This window comes from Dermacentor andersoni, chromosome 9 (assembly GCF_023375885.2).
Source record: "Dermacentor andersoni chromosome 9, qqDerAnde1_hic_scaffold, whole genome shotgun sequence".
Classification (NCBI taxonomy): Eukaryota; Metazoa; Arthropoda; class Arachnida; order Ixodida; family Ixodidae; genus Dermacentor; species Dermacentor andersoni.
In genome coordinates this window covers 59,243,288-59,265,336 of record NC_092822.1, presented here as the reverse complement: position 1 = coordinate 59,265,336, position 22,049 = coordinate 59,243,288, and the positions used below count along the sequence as shown (strand labels likewise).

General features: G+C 52.0%; 1 protein-coding gene across 1 annotated transcript in view; it reads right to left on the bottom strand.

Annotated features, from left to right (window-relative positions):
- Positions 1-22,049, bottom strand: part of LOC126528077 (uncharacterized) — a 92,700-nt gene continuing 70,651 nt past the window's right edge. Inside the window, exons 3-4 of the mRNA XM_050175941.3 lie at positions 2,972-3,214; positions 1-2,242 (exon numbers count right to left, since the gene is read on the bottom strand). Of these exons, the coding sequence (XP_050031898.1) occupies positions 2,117-2,242; positions 2,972-3,214 (369 nt within the window). The 3' untranslated portion in view covers positions 1-2,116. The remainder of the gene's footprint in view (positions 2,243-2,971; positions 3,215-22,049) is intronic.

Sequence of the window (22,049 nt, the reverse complement as noted above, 5' to 3'; positions counted from 1 at the left end):
TTAAAATGGATAAAAGATACTTTATTACTTTTTTTTTATTTCTTGCACGAAAAAGGGAGGGAAGCGTGGTTACAAAACTTCGGCACATTCGCACCACAGAGCTACCTGCTCTGTTTTCTTCCTCGTAAAAAATACTTGTGATGCTTTTAAAACTCGCTGGCTACGCAACTCAAGCCTCGTATTGGTGGACCCACATTGCTATGAAAAGGGCGCGCGCGTCGCATGATGAGAAATACGATGAGACAAAAAAAAAAAAAAAACAGTTTGTTCGTGTGGAGTTTTCAACCACTCGCCAAGGTTTCTTTCGGTTTTACGATAACGCCTCGTGCGAACAAAAAACAATAATAACGATTTAAAAAAAACATGCACAGCACGGACTGAAGCTTACGATGAAAACGCAGTTGACATGCAAGACAAGCGACGTCGCATGCCGCCAATTCGCTGCCTTGATTGTGGTGTGACAATGAGTTCAGTGAGAAAAGCTGCATATAGAAACTCTGCTTTATAAAAAAATGCAAACCACGACGCCATCGCGCGTTACGAGTAAAGACACAGTAAATTTCACACATACACACACTCACACGCACACACAGATATAGGCTAAGTGAAAAATACTGTCTCGGCGTGAGATTGCACACACACGCACACATACACATAATATATATATAACTTCTTTTAATTATTATTTCTCGTCTCGAGCACCACGGGATTTTCGCGAAGTTCCAGAATGTGCAAGCGTCGAACGACCGGAGCTACACATCTGGAGTGCGCTGTACAACAACTTGTTGCTAAATTTAAGTCGTTTTGGCCCGTGTGCGCCCCACAAAACTACTTTCTGAAAAGTCTGCGTTGCGAAAAACGCTGAGCAAGTCGTCATCGTGGAGTGGGGCAGGCGAAGGCTCACGAGGCCTTCTTAGGCTTAGTGCCCTCGGTAGGCCTAAACACTTAAAACCGCGTTAAAATGTTCATTACTTTTTTTTTTTGTCTTGTTTCTTCTAGGCTATTCCTTGCAACAAGTTTGTACTATCCGTCAGTGTTGTTTAATGTTATCTGGCTGCTTCGAGCTTTTAACTCTATACAACCAACCTCCGGCATTCATGGACGACGTTTCTGAAACTACACGACCATACCCGTGGTGTTTTGGTTGATGCGCAATGTTATAAGGCACAAAAGAAGGGTCTTTTCTTGATGGTTTTTGATGGCAGCTTTGTGTTCCCGTGAGCAAGTATACAATGATATACAAAGTGCTGTTGCAGGGCCGCTACGTATAGTAGTACACTCGTCCACACGCGCACAGCGTTGCTTAAAAATAAGTTGTTAACGGTGGTCCGATACGAACCACTCTGCAGTATATGGGGCTACCTTTTCACCCTTAAAATGACGCTTGACCGAACGAAAACTCTGTTAAAGTTCCTCTACCATTACTCTCGGAGCTGTGGCGACACGTTAGCGTCGACGACGCGCTCCGACTTCCAGAACACGCGTACGTTAAAGCACAGCAAGAATCCGTGAAAAGGCTTTTTAAGTTCTTTTAAGGCCGTCTGTGCAACACACTTTGGCCAAGCAGCGTACAAGACTTGACAAGCCCTGCTTGCCCCGTGTTTTGTGCTGCAACGCCACTTCACAAAGAACAACCGCGCGTAGTTTTTTATTGAGCAAGATCCAACAAGCCCACTCATCAACACGGGTGGCCTTTCACTGCAAAACTAAGGATCTGCCTAAAGCCTTAGCTCGAATGCTCGTTCGTTCATTTTTTTTTTTTTTCTGTTTCTCACGATATTGTTTTCGCTATCATCAAGGAGGTGGGCAGGTGGGGAGGGGGATGCGGAGGTCGGACTGCCAAAGGAGATAAAAAAAAAAAAAAACGAGACTGGCGTGGGGTAAGGGGTTGTTGGGCTAAGTGCGCGACGGGTCAGAGGTCATCGAAGCTCGGTGGGTGGGCCTCGCCCCGTTGCCAGAGAGTCGACGAGGGGGGGTGTGTGGGTCCACCGCCATCGGGGCTCTTCCCCCCGGCTGTTCTTCCGCTGGCCTCCGCAAATTTGTTCCGGCACCGCCTCGTCCGCTGCCGCTGGCTCAACCGCGAAGACGGGAGCCACGGAGCGCCCGCAGCGCCGCCTCACGGGTCGTGGGCGAAGTCGTTCTTGGGGTAGACCTGCGTTCGGGTGACGCGCACGTCTCCGGCCACCTTGCCGATCGACTGGAACACCGGGTCCAGCAGGGTTCGCACGAGGCCGCCCCACACCTGCACACATCGGAGGACGAAAACGAGGTGATCAGGTTATAAATGAACACGTGCCGGTGCCCTCCTGCCATTCCTTCGACGGTCAACGAGATCCTCTGCGGTACTAGGCCTCAGCTGATTACGACGACGGATCTTTGTCGGAAGATACTGGCACGTTGGCCGAAGCATTGCTCTTGTATGCACGCACAAGGCCAATAATGCGCTGTTGCGCTTCTTGAACATGAGTGGACTACGCGACCATCTGTTACTACTTAAAAGTGAGCATTGCTCTGCGGGCCTGAACATTGATTCTCTCTCTATTGACTACTATTTTTCGTTTCCCTTTCCCAAAGTGACGGGCAGCCGATCGGGCACGACCTTTAACCTTCTCCCCGTCTATTCCACATCTCTCAGCGACGACGTCAAACTTCCCGGCGAAAAACCATAGGGTCCCGACCAATGCACGTGTGTCATCTCCGACAAGACGGACTTGCGGAAGCGCGCTTCTCACGCGTCACGTCCACACAGACTCAGGGACCGAGCGTCGTGAGGTTCATAAAGTCTAAAACTGCCGGTCACTCTTAGAACTTATAACAGCCGGTTTCAAGTTGTCTGGAGAGAGAGGCGACATAGGAGGTCGTATACCCGAGGACACCCGCACAGCAGTTGTTCGAATTGTTTCCCAAGCAACCGCAGGAGTCGTACGTGGTGCGTACACTAAAAGAAACGCGCGAGGAGGAGCGCGCGTACCCTGTGCACGATGTGCAGCAGCACGTCGAACACGCGCAGCGAGGGCGACACCAGCCACACTTGCAGCAGCGAGAGCAGCGAGAAGAGCAGGCCCCAGGTGAGGCCGCAGGGCAGCGCCAGCAGGGCGGCCAGCAGCCGGTAGCACCACAGGCGCGTGCTGGAGAACACCAGGTAGGTGAGCTTCCAGGCGCCGTCGAAGCCGTGGCTCGCGTCGGGCTCGGCCAGCACGTCCTCGAACACCAACTGCGGAAAACGCGCGAAACAGAAAGGGCTCGGGTGAGGCGCTACGGGGGGTCGGTATACAGACCGGTGCGCATTCTTTTTTTTTTAAATGTACACTGCGTGGACGAATTAAGATATTTGTGTTGGTGCACAGAGAAACGACAGTAATGCAGAGAGGAGATAGAGCTAGCCGGCAAATGCCAATAGGGGGGGGGGGGGGGGGGGGGGGGGGCACAACGACTGCTGGCTCTATAAGTTGTTACACTAGAAGCATAGCGCGGGAAGGACGATAGGCAAAGACTAGACAGGACAAGCGCAATTGGCGCTTGTCCTGTCTAGTCTTTGTCGATCGTCCATCCCGCGCTATGCTTCTAGTGTAACTATGTATTACCAACCAGCCCAAGCCTATACTCTTCTAGAAGTAGAGAAAGAAAAGGTAGTGACTGGAGAACGACAGGGAAATAAAGAGCGAAGGGAGTAATATGAGTGAAGGAGAGATAGAATAAAAGAACAATGGTGGGCATAAACAAAGAAATAGTCACTGAGTAAATGCACGTACTCGAAAGCAACACGAAAACGAAAGATGTAGCAAACACTCGTCAGACGACACTTAACGTCAGGCAGGCTGTCCATAAAATTAAACCATATTAGTGATCAGAACGCTTAGGCTTTAATTGGGAGTCTAAATGCATCGCCTTCGAAAGTCATGGAAGGACAAACCAGGGTGGCCGAAAAACATGCAAAGAACGGGCAGGGCAGGTGCCCATTTGGTGCTAGCTTCAAGCGAAATGATGAATCGACATATGTATGCATTCATTTTAATCCGTCTAAACAAAATACGTACGAACAAAAGAGCGGCTATTTCACAGCATCGTAGGTCACGACCGGAAATTGTGAATAAGGGTCGGTACCACCGTTGCATCCGCGAACGTTAGCGCAATGTTTCTGTGTATGGAGAGCACGCCCAACAGCGACGCACGCAATTTCAGTCAATAACAACGATGCAGTGGTGCGGCGCTACACTATAAGAGCCAGGTGTGATCAAGAATGGCTGAGTAGGGGATGCACTCATTGATGGCACCCTCACAATCATTAGTTCGGAACATTTAGACGTGTAACGCCGTATATACAGGATATTACATAATGGAGGGAGCCACGCTCCTTATGAGCGTTTGGGCGCCCAAGCGGAAGCGCACGGCATATTCAACCGCGATCTCCCCCGTCACTGCTTTCAGTTTATTATTTTTCTTACACGAAGTGGACGGGAAACCGAGCCATGCTAGGATCGAGAAGCGAAACAAGCGGCGTCGTAAGGCACGGTGACACAATAAATGGTCGCCTGAGAGACACTATAGGGCAGATTGAACGCTCGTCGCCGGATCTGTCCACAAGACTTCTCGGTGGGCTTCAAGTTTCTCAGCAATCAGCTCCTGAGGGCACAATCGCGCTATAGAGCCAGAAGATCCCAACGCGATATCAACTGATAGCGTGGAAGGGACGACCGACAAAGGCCCCCGACGCCGCACAACGGGAGCACACGGAAGCCAGTGGAGTTATATCGCTGCGCCAGTGCGACTGTGCGACGATTGAATTCTTTTTGTTTTTGTTTTATTTGTGCAACAGGCCGCCAGCTACTTTGATCGGATACTTGTCGCACGGTCCAATAAGGTTCTTTATCGTAGCACAGTGAAAGGAACCGCTATCTCTACGACACCTAGCACGATGACGAACGAACGCACTCTCTCTCTCTCTCTCTCTCTCTCTCTCTCTCTCTCTCTCTCCTTCGACGAGTGAAGCGCTCGTCACCGACACGGGGGCCCGGCGTTGCCCGTGGTTGCCCCATCACATCGCGCGCGTCTCGGATGTAACACTTTTCGAAAGATTGCGACGGCGTACGCACCGGGCAGAATGTATACCTTGCATTGGCGTAACCGCGTGGGCCCGGTCATCAGCCTTCCTCGGTTTAAAACGCGGCGAAGAAGAGACGCCCCCCGTACAATCATCTCGGTCGCACGGGGCACGTCATGACACCCTCGGGCGAGTTCTCCAGAGAATTATATAGCCCCGCAGCGCGAAGAGCGCCTCTCTCTCTTTCTCTCTGTCGGGAAGGCGTCGAAAGGCGGTGGCGGACTACGACGGCGACGCGGAAACGGTCCCCCCGTTCCGAACAGAAAAGGGCCCGACCAACTAGACCCAGCCACCCGACCTACCGCCGTATAAACTGCAGCGTCGGCGCGCGATCCCAAATAAAGCGGATAGACAGGCTCCTTTGCGCGCCGTCAGCGGCTCGCTCGAATCAACCCGAGCAGTGGGAAGCGGCGGTCCTTTTCTTCGCACGCGAGCGTCACAAGTGATGGGCTATACAGTCGCGCAGAAGGGGAGGGGGGGGGGGGTTGAAGAGCGCGGACAAAGGCGAGCCTTTTCTTGCACGACTCTCGTGTATCGCTTAACAAGAACGAACGGAATCCAGGGCTCCCCCCTCTCCTCCCCCTCTCCCCCCCCCCCCCCCGCTTACTTCTCTCGAGCTTCAAACTCCCACCCCCACCACTACAAGCACGCTCAAAAGCACCCGCCGCGCGCTGTGGCAGCTAGCGATGCTGCGGCCAGCCGAGTTTGGGGTCGAAGGAAGAGGCGGAGGCCCTCGGGAATGCGGCGTCGGGCCCCTAAAAAACTCGCGGGCGGAAGCTTATAGCCGAGGGCATCTCTCTCAACGCGGCCCACACAGCAGCGGCGTCGCCGCCGTAGCGCGCGCGCTACGCGTTGTCTCCTTCCGCCGTGGCCGTCCGTATACGCCGTTACCGCCCGCCCCCCTTTTTGGGCGACCCCGCGTGGTTGTGGAAGGAAGGGGGGAGAGGACGGCGTCTGCTGAACGTCAAGTGACGAAGACGACGATGACGGGAGAGAAGAGAGTCAGGCATGCGCGTGACGGGGAGGCCCTCCCGCCCGCGTAAGGGGTGTAGTGGCCGGCGTTGTTTGGTGCTTGGCCCCTCCGCGGAACTTGCGCGCGTGCGTACCCGTAGCTACGCGCCGCATTTTCTTCTCCGCTTCGCACGGAAAGATCGCATCGAGAGAGCGCTCGAGCTGGAAACGAACGCGAGGATGCTTTCACCGCTTTGTCGGAACGGTATACCGCCACGAGTGCACATCCGGAAGGTTTCGCGAGGACTTCAGCGGTGCTCCGTGTAGAGATGCTTGTAATCCGTCAAGCGGAGAACAAACGCGAACAGACGAGAATGACAAATTGCATAATTATAAAACCGCCAAACGTAACATCAAACTCCCTTTCCTTACAGTTTCCACTCTTGTCGCAGCAGGAAAGCGGCAATGACGATGTCATTCGCGATGTCACAGATTTCGCGAAGTAAAAGAAAAAAAAAAGTGATTCAAGCGTTTTGCGTGTCAAAACTGCGATCTGAATATGAGGCGCGTCGTAGTAGGGGGCTTCGGGATAATTTTGACTGCCCGTGGTTCTTTAACGTCCATCCAATGTATGTACGTCAAACACTGGAGTAGTGAAAGTGCATTCGGGAACGGCAGCTCTGCTGGCGAAGTTTTATGGAGCGGTCAACAACCATAACGGCAACAGAAGCATTCTCGCTTTTCACGACTCCTTTCCTTGAGAAAATAAAATGAAAAACAGAAATTAAGCCGTGGTCAATTACGCAACTACCGACTATTACGCCACCAGCTAAATGCAATACAGTCTATAATAACTGCAACGACAGCTCTTCAGTACAGCCGTACGAGACCACTGCGTCTTCCGCTGTCACGGAACCCGTCCACGTTGGTACGTTGCCGGTCTGCATAGTTCTTCATATGGTGTGTGTACTGAGTCACAGTGACCACCATGACAGGGAGCTTTATAGATTTTGCGCACCCAAGACATGTACCCCTTTTTGCAACCCTTCGTAAACCCGGCTGTTCGCGTCCCTAAACTCTGGGCGCGCAAACTCCTTAATGTCGCACGAGAAGGCCCGTCGTTTAAAAAACGATGCTTTGTCTCCATCTGGTGGTGTCCAACCCTCCTCCAGCAGCACCGTACAGAAGTTGTGAGAAGGGCGATACGTCATCCGTGACGCGTGAACACGTGAACATATACGCCATCCGTGACGCGTGAACATTGTCTTTAACTGCGAATCGCTTCCTGTGTAGTCTTTAGCTCAACAGGGAGAAACGTTCGTATTGGAACGCTGATCGAACACATTTTTGGCGCGCAGGAAAAGCATTCCGCGGTTCATGCTCCCCGGCTCCTGCAGACAGCTAAAGAAGGAAGGAAGGGAAACCGATCGGAATGCCTCGGTGACGGGAAACAGCGCAGGAGCACGATTTCGCGCGGTCAGTATACCGCGGAGAAGTCAGCAGGCCGCGGCCCCACGGAGGCGCGGCAGACAGACCTTGGCCGCGAACGAATGCCAGACACACCAGCGCCACTGGCCGCACGTCAGCGCCCGCCGTCAGGCGTACACATACATACACGGGGGACCAAGGGCCCCGAGTAAGTAAATACACGGGGCCTTGCACTCTCTGCGGGCTCCCCGAGCACGAATATGTTATCTTTACGTGCCATTGTCCTTTCTGGCACCGCGCGCTTGCGGGAGATTGTGCGCGTCCCACGACGGAGTCCTTCTTAGCGACCCTGCAGCGGAGCGACCTTGTCCGTTTGTGTACGGCGCGTTACGGGCGTGTATAGTACCGTCGGCGACTGGTCTGCTCTCTGCAAAAGCGTGATAACTGCCAGGATTGGGCGTTTCCGGCCGAGCACGCTGGAAGGCAATCGTGTAAACATGCCACGCTATGGTGGATCGCGAACAGAGCGCTCTGGGGAGGCAATACGCCAGGCCCAGACTATGAAAAACAAGAGTGCTCTGGGCGGGGCATCTGCCATCTTTACTTGCCATCTTGTCGTGGCTTCGGTGTATACGAGGGACCGTTTTATTTCGCATGTATGGGTGTCGAGCCCCACTATTTCTATCCTATAACAGTTCGCAGTGGCTTTTCACTCTGTCTATTCCTCCTATACAATATACATAGTCATGTTGCAGCGGCCGTAGCTAGCTGGTGCATCCAACTGTAAGAAGCAGGCTCGGCTCTCTCTCTTCGGCTAAGAATTGTTTCACTAGAGCGTTCGAACCTCTCACTCCGTGTATCACTTTGGGTCTTGTACACTTTGGCGGAGGAAGGAAATCGTAAAAGAACCGAACGTGGTATAGTGCGCGCGGCGCTCGTTCTGCCGTTCCCCTTACGAGCCGCACATACCAGGCTTCGGCCCGTTCCAGAAACAGCTTGACGTAGAATTGCTCGCACCGAAATGCCTAGCAGACCGACTCGAGGCGTTTGCAGCTGCATTGAACCTATACGGGCAAACTAATTAATTAATCTGAACGGAGTGAGAAAAAGGAAAGCCAGAACGCTCCACACGTGCCTCTTGCGTGTTCTGTCTCGTAGACGAGACCAAGTCTTTATTATCGATGTGTCCACCGATAAGACGCTCGGAGGGAGTGAGGGAGGGGAGGAGGGGGGAGTAATAATTTTGACAACGTAGGGATCTTTAACGTGTACCCAAAGTGCAAGCGTTCTTTCTTTTTTTTTAATCTTATGTTACACCTTTCCCGACAGCGAACAACGTCGTATAACCATCGAGTAAAATACAGGCAGCACGCTCGTGCGGCTCCTATACTGAAAGCTGATATGTCTACGCATGAGGAAAAAAAAAAAGTAAGCAGGCGACCGCAGAATATGGAGCGAACACAGTGCGAGCCTCAGAATGCGTGGCTCGCACCTTTAAAGTACAATAAATAAAATATCGTAAAAGAGAGTGCATGTTTATACGTGGTCGGTTGGTGCTCCCGCGGTTGGGGTAAGCTCTTAAATTTTGGCTCGGCAGCGGGCGGTGGCGGCTGGCGTAAACAAATGCGCGCGTGGGCCCCCTCTCGAAAACTGCGTAGACTTTTGCGAGGGCGTTTAGAAAAGAAAGAAGAACGAATGAAGGACCGGTGGATTTAAAAATATCTTTTTTCACCGCGGCAAGGGTGGCTCTGCAAAGGCAAACACCACGTCCGCCTGGTCCAGCGAGGGTCCCGGCGTGTAAGGCGAACGATGTATGGGAACAACACGGAGAAGCCACTGAGTGGGTTTTCAACACGGGATTCACTCGAGCGAAAAAATAACGGCATGACGCAGCAAGATTTTCGCAAAAGCACGCAGTATAAAGGCATCATACTTTCTGCAACGGCGCTGGCATACATTTGTTTAGCTATTTTCTCCGCAGTGGTATAAATGTGGTCAAACGCTAAAAAAATCAAATTCTGGGTTATCACGTGCCAAAACCACGACTGATTATGAGATGAGGTAGTTGGAGACTCCAGGTTAATTTTGACCACCGGGGCTTCTTCGCGAGCGTCTTAGAGAGCGCTTGCTATGTAGACATTATCGATAAAATTTCTCAACTCTGGAAGCGTAATATATTTCGTAAAAGGCAAAGCACTTTTTTTTTTGTTTAGAAATGTGTGGTCAATAAGCTTTTAACCGTCAACATAGGCAAATTCCAGCCCATATTTAACTACGCAAGTCCCAGATGCGTCTCTCCAATATGCAACGTCACAGTCATACAACTGATACTTGGAAAAAACGGGAATGTTCCACTTACTGTATTCGATCTTTGTTTCGGTGGAGCTTTTCCCCTTTTTTCTACGAGATACCTTAGCGAATTCGCAAAAGTATTTATCGGAAATGAACTGCTGATGCGTGATAACGTTAGAAGGAACCTTACGCTAACAGTAGGTTGAAAAGAAATACGCTACAAACCATACGTGACCTCCGAGATGGAGTCGGAGGCAAAGTGCGCGCGCGCCGACCGATATCGGAGGCCGTGGATCACGGAGGCCACGGAACACCTACAGCCAAACCTGGCACACGTCTTTCTTTTAGTCACATGCGTGTCGCAGGACCTCGCGTCTGGCTCGCGTCGTCACGAGACGCGTTTTCCCCCAGCGTCACGTGGTCACGTGCGTGTTAGGTAAGGTTGCACCGTCGGTTCGGCAGACAATCGCGTTACTCGAACCCGCTTCTGTCCCTGCCGCGACGCGGTCGCCTATTGTTGGCAGCCGAACCATCGACCTTGGATCCACCGGAAACGCGGCTCTGGTATACCTCTCAGCGTGTAGTTAATGCTCGCGCGTTTAACTACGTGGTGTGTACGACTCCGCAATGCATAAAGCGGACGACCGAGAAGAATGTAATTGTTCCATGTAGGAGCTCACGCGAACTGCGCGGACGTCACGTGATATACCATTCGAAACCGGTCTGTACTGCATCAGAGGCGTAAAGAGTGGCACCCCAGAGCATCACCCCCCCATTTCCAACACTCCAGAGTTGCTTGGCTATGCTAGTGGCCTGCATGACTATTTGGTTGTTTGCAAATTGTTCGTGACGTTGAGCGCAGCACACACAGTTAGGAAGGTTCATTTTAAAGAGAACTGACCAATGATAATCAATTTCAACTCAACGAAAAGTCACTCAGAGATACAATATTTCCATGATGGCTTTTTGTAAGAGTTCTGTTCACAGTACACGCTTTCTTTGTGCAGGACAGTTTCAACATGTTTTCCTATCGTTAGCAATACCAGTTTTTCAGCAATTGACATGAACTTTGTTTGAATTACACGTGTTTTCCAAAAGACCAATACGGAAGAGATACGCAATTACTCGGTTACTCGACCGCATGCGGAACTTTTCCACTGGGGTATTGCAATCCAAAATGGAGTTACCAAACAGTACTAATCAAGTTGGTTTATAGCTTATCTAAAAATGAATATACGAACTATTCGCCGATGGCTACAAAAAAAAAAGAGTTTCTTTGTATTTATTTCTTTTCGCGTAGACTCCGCGACCTATGTTCACCAGCTCACGCGGAGCGGGCTGCTGAAGTTTGCCCGAGTTGGGCGCCTCCTAAGCGCAGTTCTGGGGCTGTTTATATGCTTCGCTATACGTGCTCGGCGTTCTTTGCTCCGTGCCTTATCTCATTTGCGTGCAGACAAGAGAGGACAGGATTACCCGAGCGCGCCTCGCAACCTATGCGCACGTACGTTAACGGCCGCCGAACGTATAGTTTCGTAATCGTGACTGATTACCCTTATTAGACGGACGTCGGTGCAGTGGCGGCTCCTTCATGCCTGTTCTAGAGGGCTTCGGACTATATAACGCCCTAAAACCCAAACGCCGGATACATGCGTCACCGCGTGAAACACAGTGGTTGGAAACGCTATCACGAGGGCCCCGGCCTCGCGATGAGCAACGACCGGTTGCTTACACTTGCGTAGGAGCTGGCCTGCGTATACAGCAAGCGTACCAATGAGGAAACGCTTCCACCGCCAAATTGAGGCATCGTGCCTATAGTCTTACAGCGCGGGCCGTCGGAACTGAACTGCCTCGCAACAAACAACGGCGAAAAGTAAAAGAAACAAAATAACGACGAACTTGATAGCAAGCTTCACTCTCTCTCTCTCTCTCACCCTCTCTGCACCAATACGCGGTCTGTCGAAGGTCTGTAGACGTTTTTCTCGGTGTCTATAGCCATCACATAGACTTGGCGACCTTGCAAACTTAAAACAAAAGAAGCTCTTTTGTTCTCTCGTTCTCAAAGGAAAGCTTTTTTTGAATTCGGTCACGAGTGAGTGAAATGCACAAATGAAACACAGATTGTTGCGACAACCGCGACGTGGATACATGGATGGCGCTTCACATCTCAAGGCAACGCCTACCGTGCCGTAGCTATGAATGATGCCGTATATAGTTGACGTTTCCCGATCGATCATCAGCATGGGTTGTACAACACCGAACTTGCCAAGTTATGGCATCGCTTCGTGCCGTCAGTCTCCTTTACTTGTTCTTGGTAGTGCTTGGCGCGGAAGAGTCGGCGAGATGAAAGAAGGCAAAAAAAAAGAAGGCGCGAGGAGGTGATTGGGGGGGGACGGGGGGGCGAGGCGAAATAACTTCATAAGTTCGTTACCAACTTCGTAACGGAACTTTGCTCGGAAGTTGGTTACGAACTCCGTAAAGAAATCTAGCACTTCTCGCCGAATTGCGTAAAGCAGGAGGAACAGAGGCCATTCATTTTCTTCCCGCCGAGTCTACGTAATCTGTTTAACGCCGCTTATTTTTCGCATTCCGTCAACGGTCACGAGCGTCGACGCATTTTTGCATAAACGCGTAATAGATGCTCGCGCTGCAACGTCTGCGACAGTGAGCACCCCTCGTGCAAGCGGTGGGGAGGCTGGGAGGGGTGGGGGGGGGGGAGGGAGGAGGACACACGGCGCGGTCCAGACGCGACGACCCGACCCACCCTTCCGGTCCTGCCCTTCCTCGTTCCACTTTGCCTGTTTTACGTCTTCACGTTTGGCCCAGAAGTAGGCAGACAAACCGGAAGAAGCGTGGCGTCGGGGTCTCTTTTTCTCGACGCAAAAGCGCGCACGCGACGACCTGCCCTTGCACCCCCGTGACGTCGCCTCGCACAGAGACCGTTCCCCGTCTTTTGCTTCTCCTGCTTCGTAGCCACAAGCCGAGACGAAGCCGATCACGAGAAATAGAAGCGACCGGCGCTCGCTACTGCTACCAATCCGGGCGTGCGTGCATGCCTATAATTCAGCGCGCCAGTGACCGTGAGCATCCCCCTCCCCCACCCCCTCTTTCTCTCTCTACTTCGGACAACTCGTTGCGTCCAAACCTTTCCTACTTCTTCTTCTTCATAGTGGGTGCTCGCGACGGGCCATCAGTGCATCTGCATGCGAAATTGAGGGAGGTGGAAGGGAAGTTCGAGAATCGGGGGGCCAACACGAGAGGAGAGAGGGAAAAGACCGGCTGTCTATACGCGGCTTGAGAAGCCGTAAAAGAAGCCAATGTTGGGCCTGCGGCCCGGGCCTGAGGAAACAAAAGACAGACGCAATGAGAGGTGGACAGCAAAGCGGGGCCGGGCGGTTTCGAGGGATGGACATTTTCGCGTCGGGGATCGCAGCTCGCCCGTGCACGCATGGCTGACTGCTGCCTCCTCTTCCTCCGCCGAGCTTCGAGTGAGTGAAGCGGCGCCGCTTTTCGACGCTGCTGTGTGTCTCTGCGTGTTTGTGTATACGTGTGTATATATATGCTCCTCACTTGGCCCCATGGAAACAAAGTTGCGGCTACGCGTGAACAAAAAAAAAAATAAAGGGAAAATGGAGAGAAAAGGGGGCAGGTAGGATGAGAAAACAAGAAACAAGCCAGAGAGGGAAACGTAGAATGGAGAGGAGGAAAGCGGAGGAGGAGGCGGAGGGTTGATTGGTCTCCCGGAGGCAATGGCAACAAAGCCTGACACAACGAGCAAGCAAACAGATGCATGCGAAAAGAAGGAGCGCGTCCGAGTCGGTGGTCACGCGAACCGAACCAGAAGAGGAGGGGGAGATTGTTGTTGAAGGGCGGAGAGTCCAGGGGGCGGTAGGAAGGGGGGGGGGGGGGGAGTGAGGATGATGGTCTGCGAACCGCGAAGTTCGATGACCGCTGCCTGGCTTAACACACCGCCCCCCACCACCCCCTGGTTCGCCCCCCTCCCTTTCCCCTGACGCTACTGCGTCCCCGTCACACAACATGGCGACTGCGCGTCTCTTTGAGAGAAAGGGAAAAAAGGCTGTTGAGCTGCTGAAAGTGGATGTGGAGGAGGGAAGGGCTAGTGCGCTAGTCCGGACGAGAGGATGTCGTCATCGTCGTTTCAATATTTTCGTTATTCCTTTGTTCTTGTATGCTTTTGTTTTTCTACTTTATTTCTCTTTTGGCGAAGCGTCCGCTACCCGCAGCGGAAGCAGTTGACGACCGTCGTCCCCCACTTCTTCAGCTGAGGCTCGCGCACTGACCGCTGGTCTAGCGTCGCTGTATTCGGAACAACCGGACAGACAGCGGAAAGACTTCGCCAATCGTGACTCGAAACTTTCGACATTACCTAATGGCTACGAGAAGAGACTACGTCGGTGTCAAGAAGCACTTACTAAGGGCACCGGCTTATTATTACTAACGCACGGCGTGCGTCATCACACAAATATACAGGCCGTGGGCATTATATCCGTCAATGGAGCCACGTGGAAGCGCCAGCTAGTGACGCAACAGACCCACCTGAGCCAACCTAATGAAAGTGCCCGTTCTTATGATATACGCCTCTTTCTCCGCCCATCTTCTATTCTTTGTGTTCCTCACGAAGAGGGGCGTTAGCATTCATATGCCTTTTGTACCGGATCTCTCCCACCGTTCGGTATTCAATCAAACCGAACACAGAGGAGGGAAACGCGGTGCAGGGCACCTGTCCTTTTGTCTTCGAGCCAGTTGTAGCGCTGTGAAAAACCCGGACGGAAAAAGAAAAAAGGAAAAGAAAGAACGAAGGTTCGACCCGCGGACCTCCTGCATATAAGTGGGGCGACGCTCGCTGCTTAGAAACCTTTTCACTGTCGCCACCTGTTGGAAGTGCGTGAAAGCTGTACGCACTACCGAATCAGGCAAATGATAAGTAGCACGAAAAGGGGCCACTTTCCCTCCCGCTTGAAGCTCCAGAATCGCACACAGCGACGCATTTGCCAGTAAAATCGGTAAATTTAATACACGCTTACTGGCGTGCAGTTGTCACGTGCTCTGTCAGTAAAGATATCGGCAAATAAAAGCGGAAAGATATGCTTAATATTTCTGGCACTCGCGCTCGTGCGCAAATGAAGCAACGTTTCCGATCCGGTTAATTCGAAACACCCTGCAAAGTGAATGCTCATCGTAACTTCAGTAACTGCAACGGCGTTAAATGCTCCGTCCCGCCATGTCGTGCAGTGACGGCACAGCTGTACGGGTCGCTTCAGCCAATCCGGGAACGAGAACCAGAAGAAGGGACTCGTTCCTATTTCCGCGCGCCAATCCCTTCGTGCGGTGACGCCAGTTGTGCGGAAGGATAACGGGTAGATTATCAGCGCGCAGTTAATGAAACAGATTAAACAGGAAAAGTGGAAGAGCCTTTCGGCTTTTCTTCCTCTAAGGCTGGGGAAGATCTATAGCTGCACGGATGTGCTGGTCCACACGTCACGAAAGAGGCATATTCCCCGCAAAGTAGTCAGAGGCTTTCTTTCTTTCTTTCTTTCTTCCTTTCGCGTTGCAATGGAGCGCACGAATTCTGTCGAATTCCCGAAACCGAGACGAATCGCGCGCAGCTACGCGCCATAAAGCGATTTCTCGCGCATTGCGAGTCTGCGCACTCGAAAACACCCGAAAGAAACAGAACGCCGCTCGACGCATGCGCGGCCAGGGTCAGTGTACACACAACAAACACACCGAAGCACGGTAGCGGCCTGCGAGAGGCATGCGGTGGTCGTTTTGTACGCACAAGGACATTAGCTTATATGGCGGCGCCACTGGACGTTCTCCTGCACACACACGCGCGCACGCTAGGAGGCGCACCTGCAGCATCAGGATCCGCGCCCGCAGAAAGGACGCGAGTCATCTCCGCTCGTCTGGCGGGCGGCGTCTCGACTAATGGACCCCTTTTTCCTGCACCTGCGCACACGCGGGTTCTAAATTGCGTCCCGTGCACCCTCCACTTCGGCGTCGGTGGGAGGGGACGGCCAGCGCCCCCCACCCCCTTTCAGTGGCGCCCGAGTCGCCCCCTTCCGTCGCATGGGAATGCGCTTGCGCACGCACTGCCGCTGCAGAGCGGACCGACCGACCGACGGACCACAAACGGCTGGACGCTCCGGGTCCCGGCCGAGTGCTATACCGTAATATTCCCCGTATGACACGTTCACACGTGCGCGGTATGCGTTTTCGTTGTGTGTGTGTGTGTGTGTGTGTGTGTGTGTGTGTGTGTGTGTGTGTGTGTGTGTGTGTGTGTGTGTGTGTGAGAGAGAACTTAAAATCAGGCAGACGTAGAAGTATTCGCCTACATGCTATTCTACAAGGAAGAGGCTTTTTATTGTAACTTTCACTTGAACGTAAACTGAGTGGTCGCAGCAACCGTAAGCCGCAAAAATAAGAAATATGGCTATAGCTTTAAGTTCTGGCTTATGGAGTTTGTCTCTCATGTATTCGAGCGCTGATGATTTAAGGCATATTCCCGAGCTATTTATTTCGTTTTTCCTTTTTTCACATTATACGAAGATAAGTTGCTTCCCATTCCACGTCTTCCCATTCCACGTCCTGCCATTCCATATCGTAACAAGTTTTCGAAATAGCCGCCTAGACAAGGTACCGTAGAGAGAAAAACTGCGCAACGACGTCATAGCGTATTTGGACGGGGTAAACAGCGCGTTAGACGAGGACACGTGAAACAACGACAACACAGGCACCGACTAACAACCTGCGTTGTCGTTCCTTCCCTTGTCCTCGTCTAACGCGCTGTCTACGCCGTCCAAAAATACGCAACACCCCAACTAGCCCAACGTCGATCCCCCGTGGCATAGCGCATGCGCGGGTCTCTGCTTTGTGCCCTTGTGTATCCTTGTGCAGGACCAATATCACAGGCTAACCTACGGGTCCGTTATTTCCAAAAACTCCGCTCTTCCGTCCCGAGTTCGCATGTTATACGTGGCCTTTTACGGTAACTCGGCAACACTGCCAGCTCTCACTCCCCCCGCTGCGAGGGTGGGCTTTCCTGCGACGCGCCGCCATTGTGCGCGTAATTCGCGCCGAGGTCGTTGACGCCGAGCACCGACAGACACTGTGTGTCCCCCAACAGCAGTGCCGGCTGGCCACGCGTTTGCGTCCTATCTCTGCCTCTGCTGTGCGCGCGCGACTGCTGCACTACGCGTGTCCTGGCGGTGCGCGCGTCTCCCGCACTTGCGTGCAGTGCTCACGTATGTATAATGGCGCCTGCAGCGACTGTGAGAGACGCTGCCGGCTGCGCACGCTTCGTAGCGCAAATGTGCGGTTAAGTGCGTCACACAGCTGCACACGTGCGCAGTGTGTCGCATCGGAGAGATCGGACACCGGGAAACAGCAACGCGTCGAATGTTAGCCCGCGAAGTGTGTGTGTACACGACGCCTAACCCTCAAAGGGGCAACGAGAGTCGAAGAAAAAAGAACATGTCGGCCAGTGTTGTGCGATCATTTTTGTCTCCCTCCCGATTCTACTCCGTTCTCGTCATTCAACAAAAGAGTTTGCCAAGAAACAGTTGTCTGGTTCCGACTATCTCCTATCGAAATTCACGACTTCACAGGGAGACAGTACGATAACGTGAACGCGTCGTCGTCTATTTAGCCCCTCTACCTCCCCCCCCCCACCTCTTTTTCTTTCTTTCTTTCTCTTACGCTCTTGTGTTTTTTGTAGCTTACCAAGTTTTCGCGCGAGGTAAAACTGACATTTTCGGCGTGGTATAAATCACATTTATCAATCCAGCTTAGTCTAATATTAAAATCGAATTGTCGGCTTTAACGTTCCGAAGCTGCACTGTGAGTTAAAGACGCCGCATGCAGTAGAGCACCTCCCCGTTAATTTTGACCCCCCTGAGGTTCTCTGCGTGAGAGCGTTTTTACATGTTGCCTCCATCAAAATGTGGCCGCCGCGTTCGGGACTCGAACCTGCGACTTGTCATCGGCACAACGCCATAGCCACACAACCGCCGCGGCACGTGCCTTTAAAAAAATAAAAAATAACGAATTTGCGCGACCCGTTTGTAGGCCGCGTCAGGACATATATGGAGCACTGTAGGCTTCACCCAAACAAGAGATGATAAATCAGCAGGGCCCGGAGTGACAGCAGGAGTGCAGAACGGTGTCTTTCGATTCGCGCTTCCATATTTAGCACCGACGCCGAAGAGCGTAGAAGACGGCGCAAGAAAAAAAAAAGGAAAGAATGAAAGCTAGTTTAAAGCCAATTCAAAGCCAAGACCATCGAAAGAGAGATGGGCTCGATTGGTTAGCCCGAGGCCACGCTTCTTTCGGCATACATTATGGGCTCATGACGCTGCAGGTGTCAAAAAAAGAAAAAAGACACGCCACGATAGACGTGGCGTGTCGCCTATACGGTAACGATGTTGCCTACGTTCAAATAGAAAGAAAGAAAGAAAGACAGAAAGAAAGAAAGCTCGCAAAACCACGAGAAAGCGTCGAGCCATTGGGTGTAAGCTACGCCTCACAGTTCGTTTTGCTAGGCAGCTTCTAGAGGGCCCGTTTCACTTCATTCCTGCACGCCTTTTGCACGGCTCATCGCGCAATCTTACTTTCTTTTTTTTTTAAACCCAACACACGTAGAGCTCCCAACCCGTCTCGACACAGCGTATCGCAGATGCCTAACCTGGCGGCTCCGCACAAAGCTTGCCCGGTCCTATATATATATATATATATATACAACGCTGCTAGAGAGATAAAGAGGTAGGGAGGGCAGGCAGAAAGCGAGCCTGCGGGGCACGAAGCAAACCAGAAGCCAACCAGTTAGCGATGCCCCCCTCCCCCCCTCCTGTCCCGAGACTCCTTCCGTGTATATATATACATATATATACGGTACCAGACGCACGCGCATCGATGTGCGCACGTTCGATTAGCTCCGTTAAGCTGTCTGGTCCCGCCGCCGTGCGGGTTCACCGAGCATCGGTCGTAATTTATCGGCTGGAGACGACCGGGAGTCTTTTTCTCGCCGCACGAGAGCGCGCTGCGCGGCGAATCGGTTCTCAACGAGACGCGAGTTCCCGTTCGCTTCGAAGTCTAATTCGTGCGCGTCCCTAATGATGTCGCGTCGAAGAGTAAGGAGAAGCAAACGAGAGAGAGACAGAGAAAAAAGAAGCGTGTCCGATCTGCATCGCGTCCACTGCGGCCGCTCATAATGCGTGGATGAACCCGATCAATGTCTTAGTAAGAGTTCGAGATGAGAATTCGCGTAAAAAATATGAATCAACATTTTCAAAACAATAAAGAAAAGAGAGTAAAGATCTAGCACACACTGAAACACAACTTACGAGCATCCCTCGGCGTTCTTCTCGCGTGGTCCCCCTAGCCGCGGCTAGTCACGAGACCGCGTGATCGGTTTCTATAGCGGTGGTCCCACTGAAAGCGCTGCCCCGAAACCAACCGCTGTTTTGTTACTCTCGTTGTTGCCGGCCTCCTTTATCGTGTTCGTTCTCGTCTTCTATAGCGTTCCACCGTCAGCGGGAACTGTGGCTTTTCTGCAAAGCACCACGTCGCGCTCGAAGAGCCCAACGCTCAGGGGCGGTCACTGACACGACGAGCCACGAAGTGTAACAAAGCCTTAGATCGCCACATGGACGGACGAAAATGGCGTTTGAGTTGTTCTAGGAGAGTCGTTTGAAGCGTCATACTGAGGGTGAAGTAGTCTGACAGCGCAGCATGTTGCGGTTCAGTAGTGAATGTGGAAACGCTTGCGCTTCTCGAGTTGACGGAGTGCTTGGGACCTCCGAAATCATTCGCTGTACTGGTCACTTCGTTGTAAAGGTCACGCAGCGCCAAACTCACAATAGAACGGGCACATAATTATTCCTTCGTTATACAGGTCATTTCGTTGTAGAGACGTTCGTTGCAGAGGCGATCGATTGTATTTGGTTGGTCGTCTTGGAGAGCTCTGGCAGGGTTATAAAAAAAAAAAGGTTGCAATGATCAGCTTTCGAAAGCTGTATTGAGGGGAATAAAGCGAGTCTAGTAGCGACTACCTGCAGCTTCGTCATCGTCGTTGGAGTTCGCTTACGCTCGCAGTAAACCAACGATCAATTGCCGCCTCGCGGCACCTTTGAATAGTAAGGCGCCAGAAGTGCTCCACAACGACCCATTCGTATACGTGCACCATTAGTTAAAAACGCTAATCTCACGAAACGACTCGCGCAACGGTTTCGAGCTCAAGGAGGGGGGCTCAGCAGCGCTCGAGCAAGAGATAACGAGGTGGCGGGGTGCAGAGACGACTTCTGGGAAGCTAACGGCAAAGGAGAAAAAAAAAAAAGAAACGAGGAAAAGAGTCTCAAGAGCCAGAAGACGAAGTAGAAGTCGGCACCGAAAAGAGATTACTGACCCATGACAAATTGGAGCCACCGCGCGACCGAACGCACCCGTCTTGGGCGCGGCCTGCCTTCTGCGAACGTATACGTATACATAGATGCGCGGTCGGGAATGCGACCGCCGCGCCAACGCGCGGTCGCCGAGTGCGAAGGTGCCGGCAATGGCGCTCACAGCACGGAAGAGGAAAGAAAGACGGCTGTATCTCGTCGCTAGCGGGATTGGTAATACTCCCAGGGGCCAGGCCAACGCCCACACACCCTGCAGGTAGAGCTGTGAGGGTCTAGTTTCGAGGTATTGCGTTTTTACTTGGTTACTTGGATGGCTTTGTCTTCTGCGCCGTCTCTCCTCGCCCGATCAGACGGTTCCTATAATCCATTAGGGAAAAAATGGACGTGCGTGTAGATCAGTCTTGCGCCATCGCATCGCCTCATGCGTTGCCTGGGCGAGCTGTGTGAAACGGAGACGAACGCGAAGCTCGTAATTCTCGTGTAATGAAACAGGGTATACCGGCCTCGGGTGACAGCGCAGCGGGATGACCTCGATGCCTGTTATTGCCGAGATTTCGCGCGTTTCTACGAGCGTGGGGCTTGCGCATGTTTGTGTATGTGTGTGTAGTACGTGTGTGTGTAGGCGCTTAAAAACTTTCCGCCAAAATGGGTGTTACGCCACGCGCCCCCTCACGTGCAAGGATCGGGCTTGTTGGCTCACTATTACAGAGGGGAAAAAAAAACCAGCGCTATACCTGACGGGACGGCGAAATGTCTGTGTCCTCCCTCTCGTAGCGGCACGTCAAGTAGTACCTAGTTTTCCTTTGTACTTTTTTTTAACCATGTGTGCCCGTTATTCGCAAGTTCTCTTCAAAATGTTTGCAGTAAAGGAAGGTAACACTTACGCGCCCAGAAAACAAGAGAGAGGGTGAGAGAGAGAGAGAGAGAGAGAGAGAACAGAGTGCCAGTGGCACTTGCGCAACCTTCGACCTGCATGTTCGCATAACTTGCAAATCACTTGCGGAACGCTTAGACAAACGACGCCGGCTAAGTATTGAACGGAGTCTGCACACGGGCTTGCTAAGCAAATGTGTGTACTTCAGCAAAGGTACACGGAGCACAGGCTCGCCGAAAAAAAAAATTTTAATTTACTTGTAAATCATAAGCACAAACTAAAATTGACCAGTGTACTGGAAGTTCTAGCGGCAAGTTGGCACTGCGGTCCTCAATTTCAAGTTACTTTCATGGGGGTAAATAAAAACTGGCTTTATCGCGGAAACCCCGGTACGTGTACTTTTGCTCAGGAGAGTGCGAAGAAAGCCTATGTTAGCATACGTCACTACGAAGACAACACGATAAGATTTCTCAATTTAACGCCTGAAATAGATAGATAGATAGATAGATAGATAGATAGATAGATAGATAGATAGATAGATAGATAGATAGATAGATAGATAGATAGATAGATATCCAGCGTAGGTAAGTCACACATCTTCGAGGAATCGTTTGCGGCATTCAGCGATACCGAGAAACGTGTAAGACCCGAGTTGCCTCACTCCGCTTTTCCACAACGTAAGTTTGGGAGGAGCGCCACCTGGTAGCACCTTTGTCAAACACCTTCAAGTTAGACCGTCAGTCTTCGCACCACGGCCACGCGCTTCTTCTTTGGCAAACACGCTTTTTTTATTGTTTCGTTTCCTTTTTATTTAATTTTTGGAGGGTTCACTCGCACGGACGCGGCCCTAGGTCCTTTCCTCGGAGAAACTGGACGCGTTTCACGCCACGGGAGTCTGTTCTCGCGCGCTTTCCAGCTTGTTTAACAATAACGGCTGGCACCGCCCAGCCGGGAATGCGGAACGTGAACTCGGGATGGTAACGGCAGC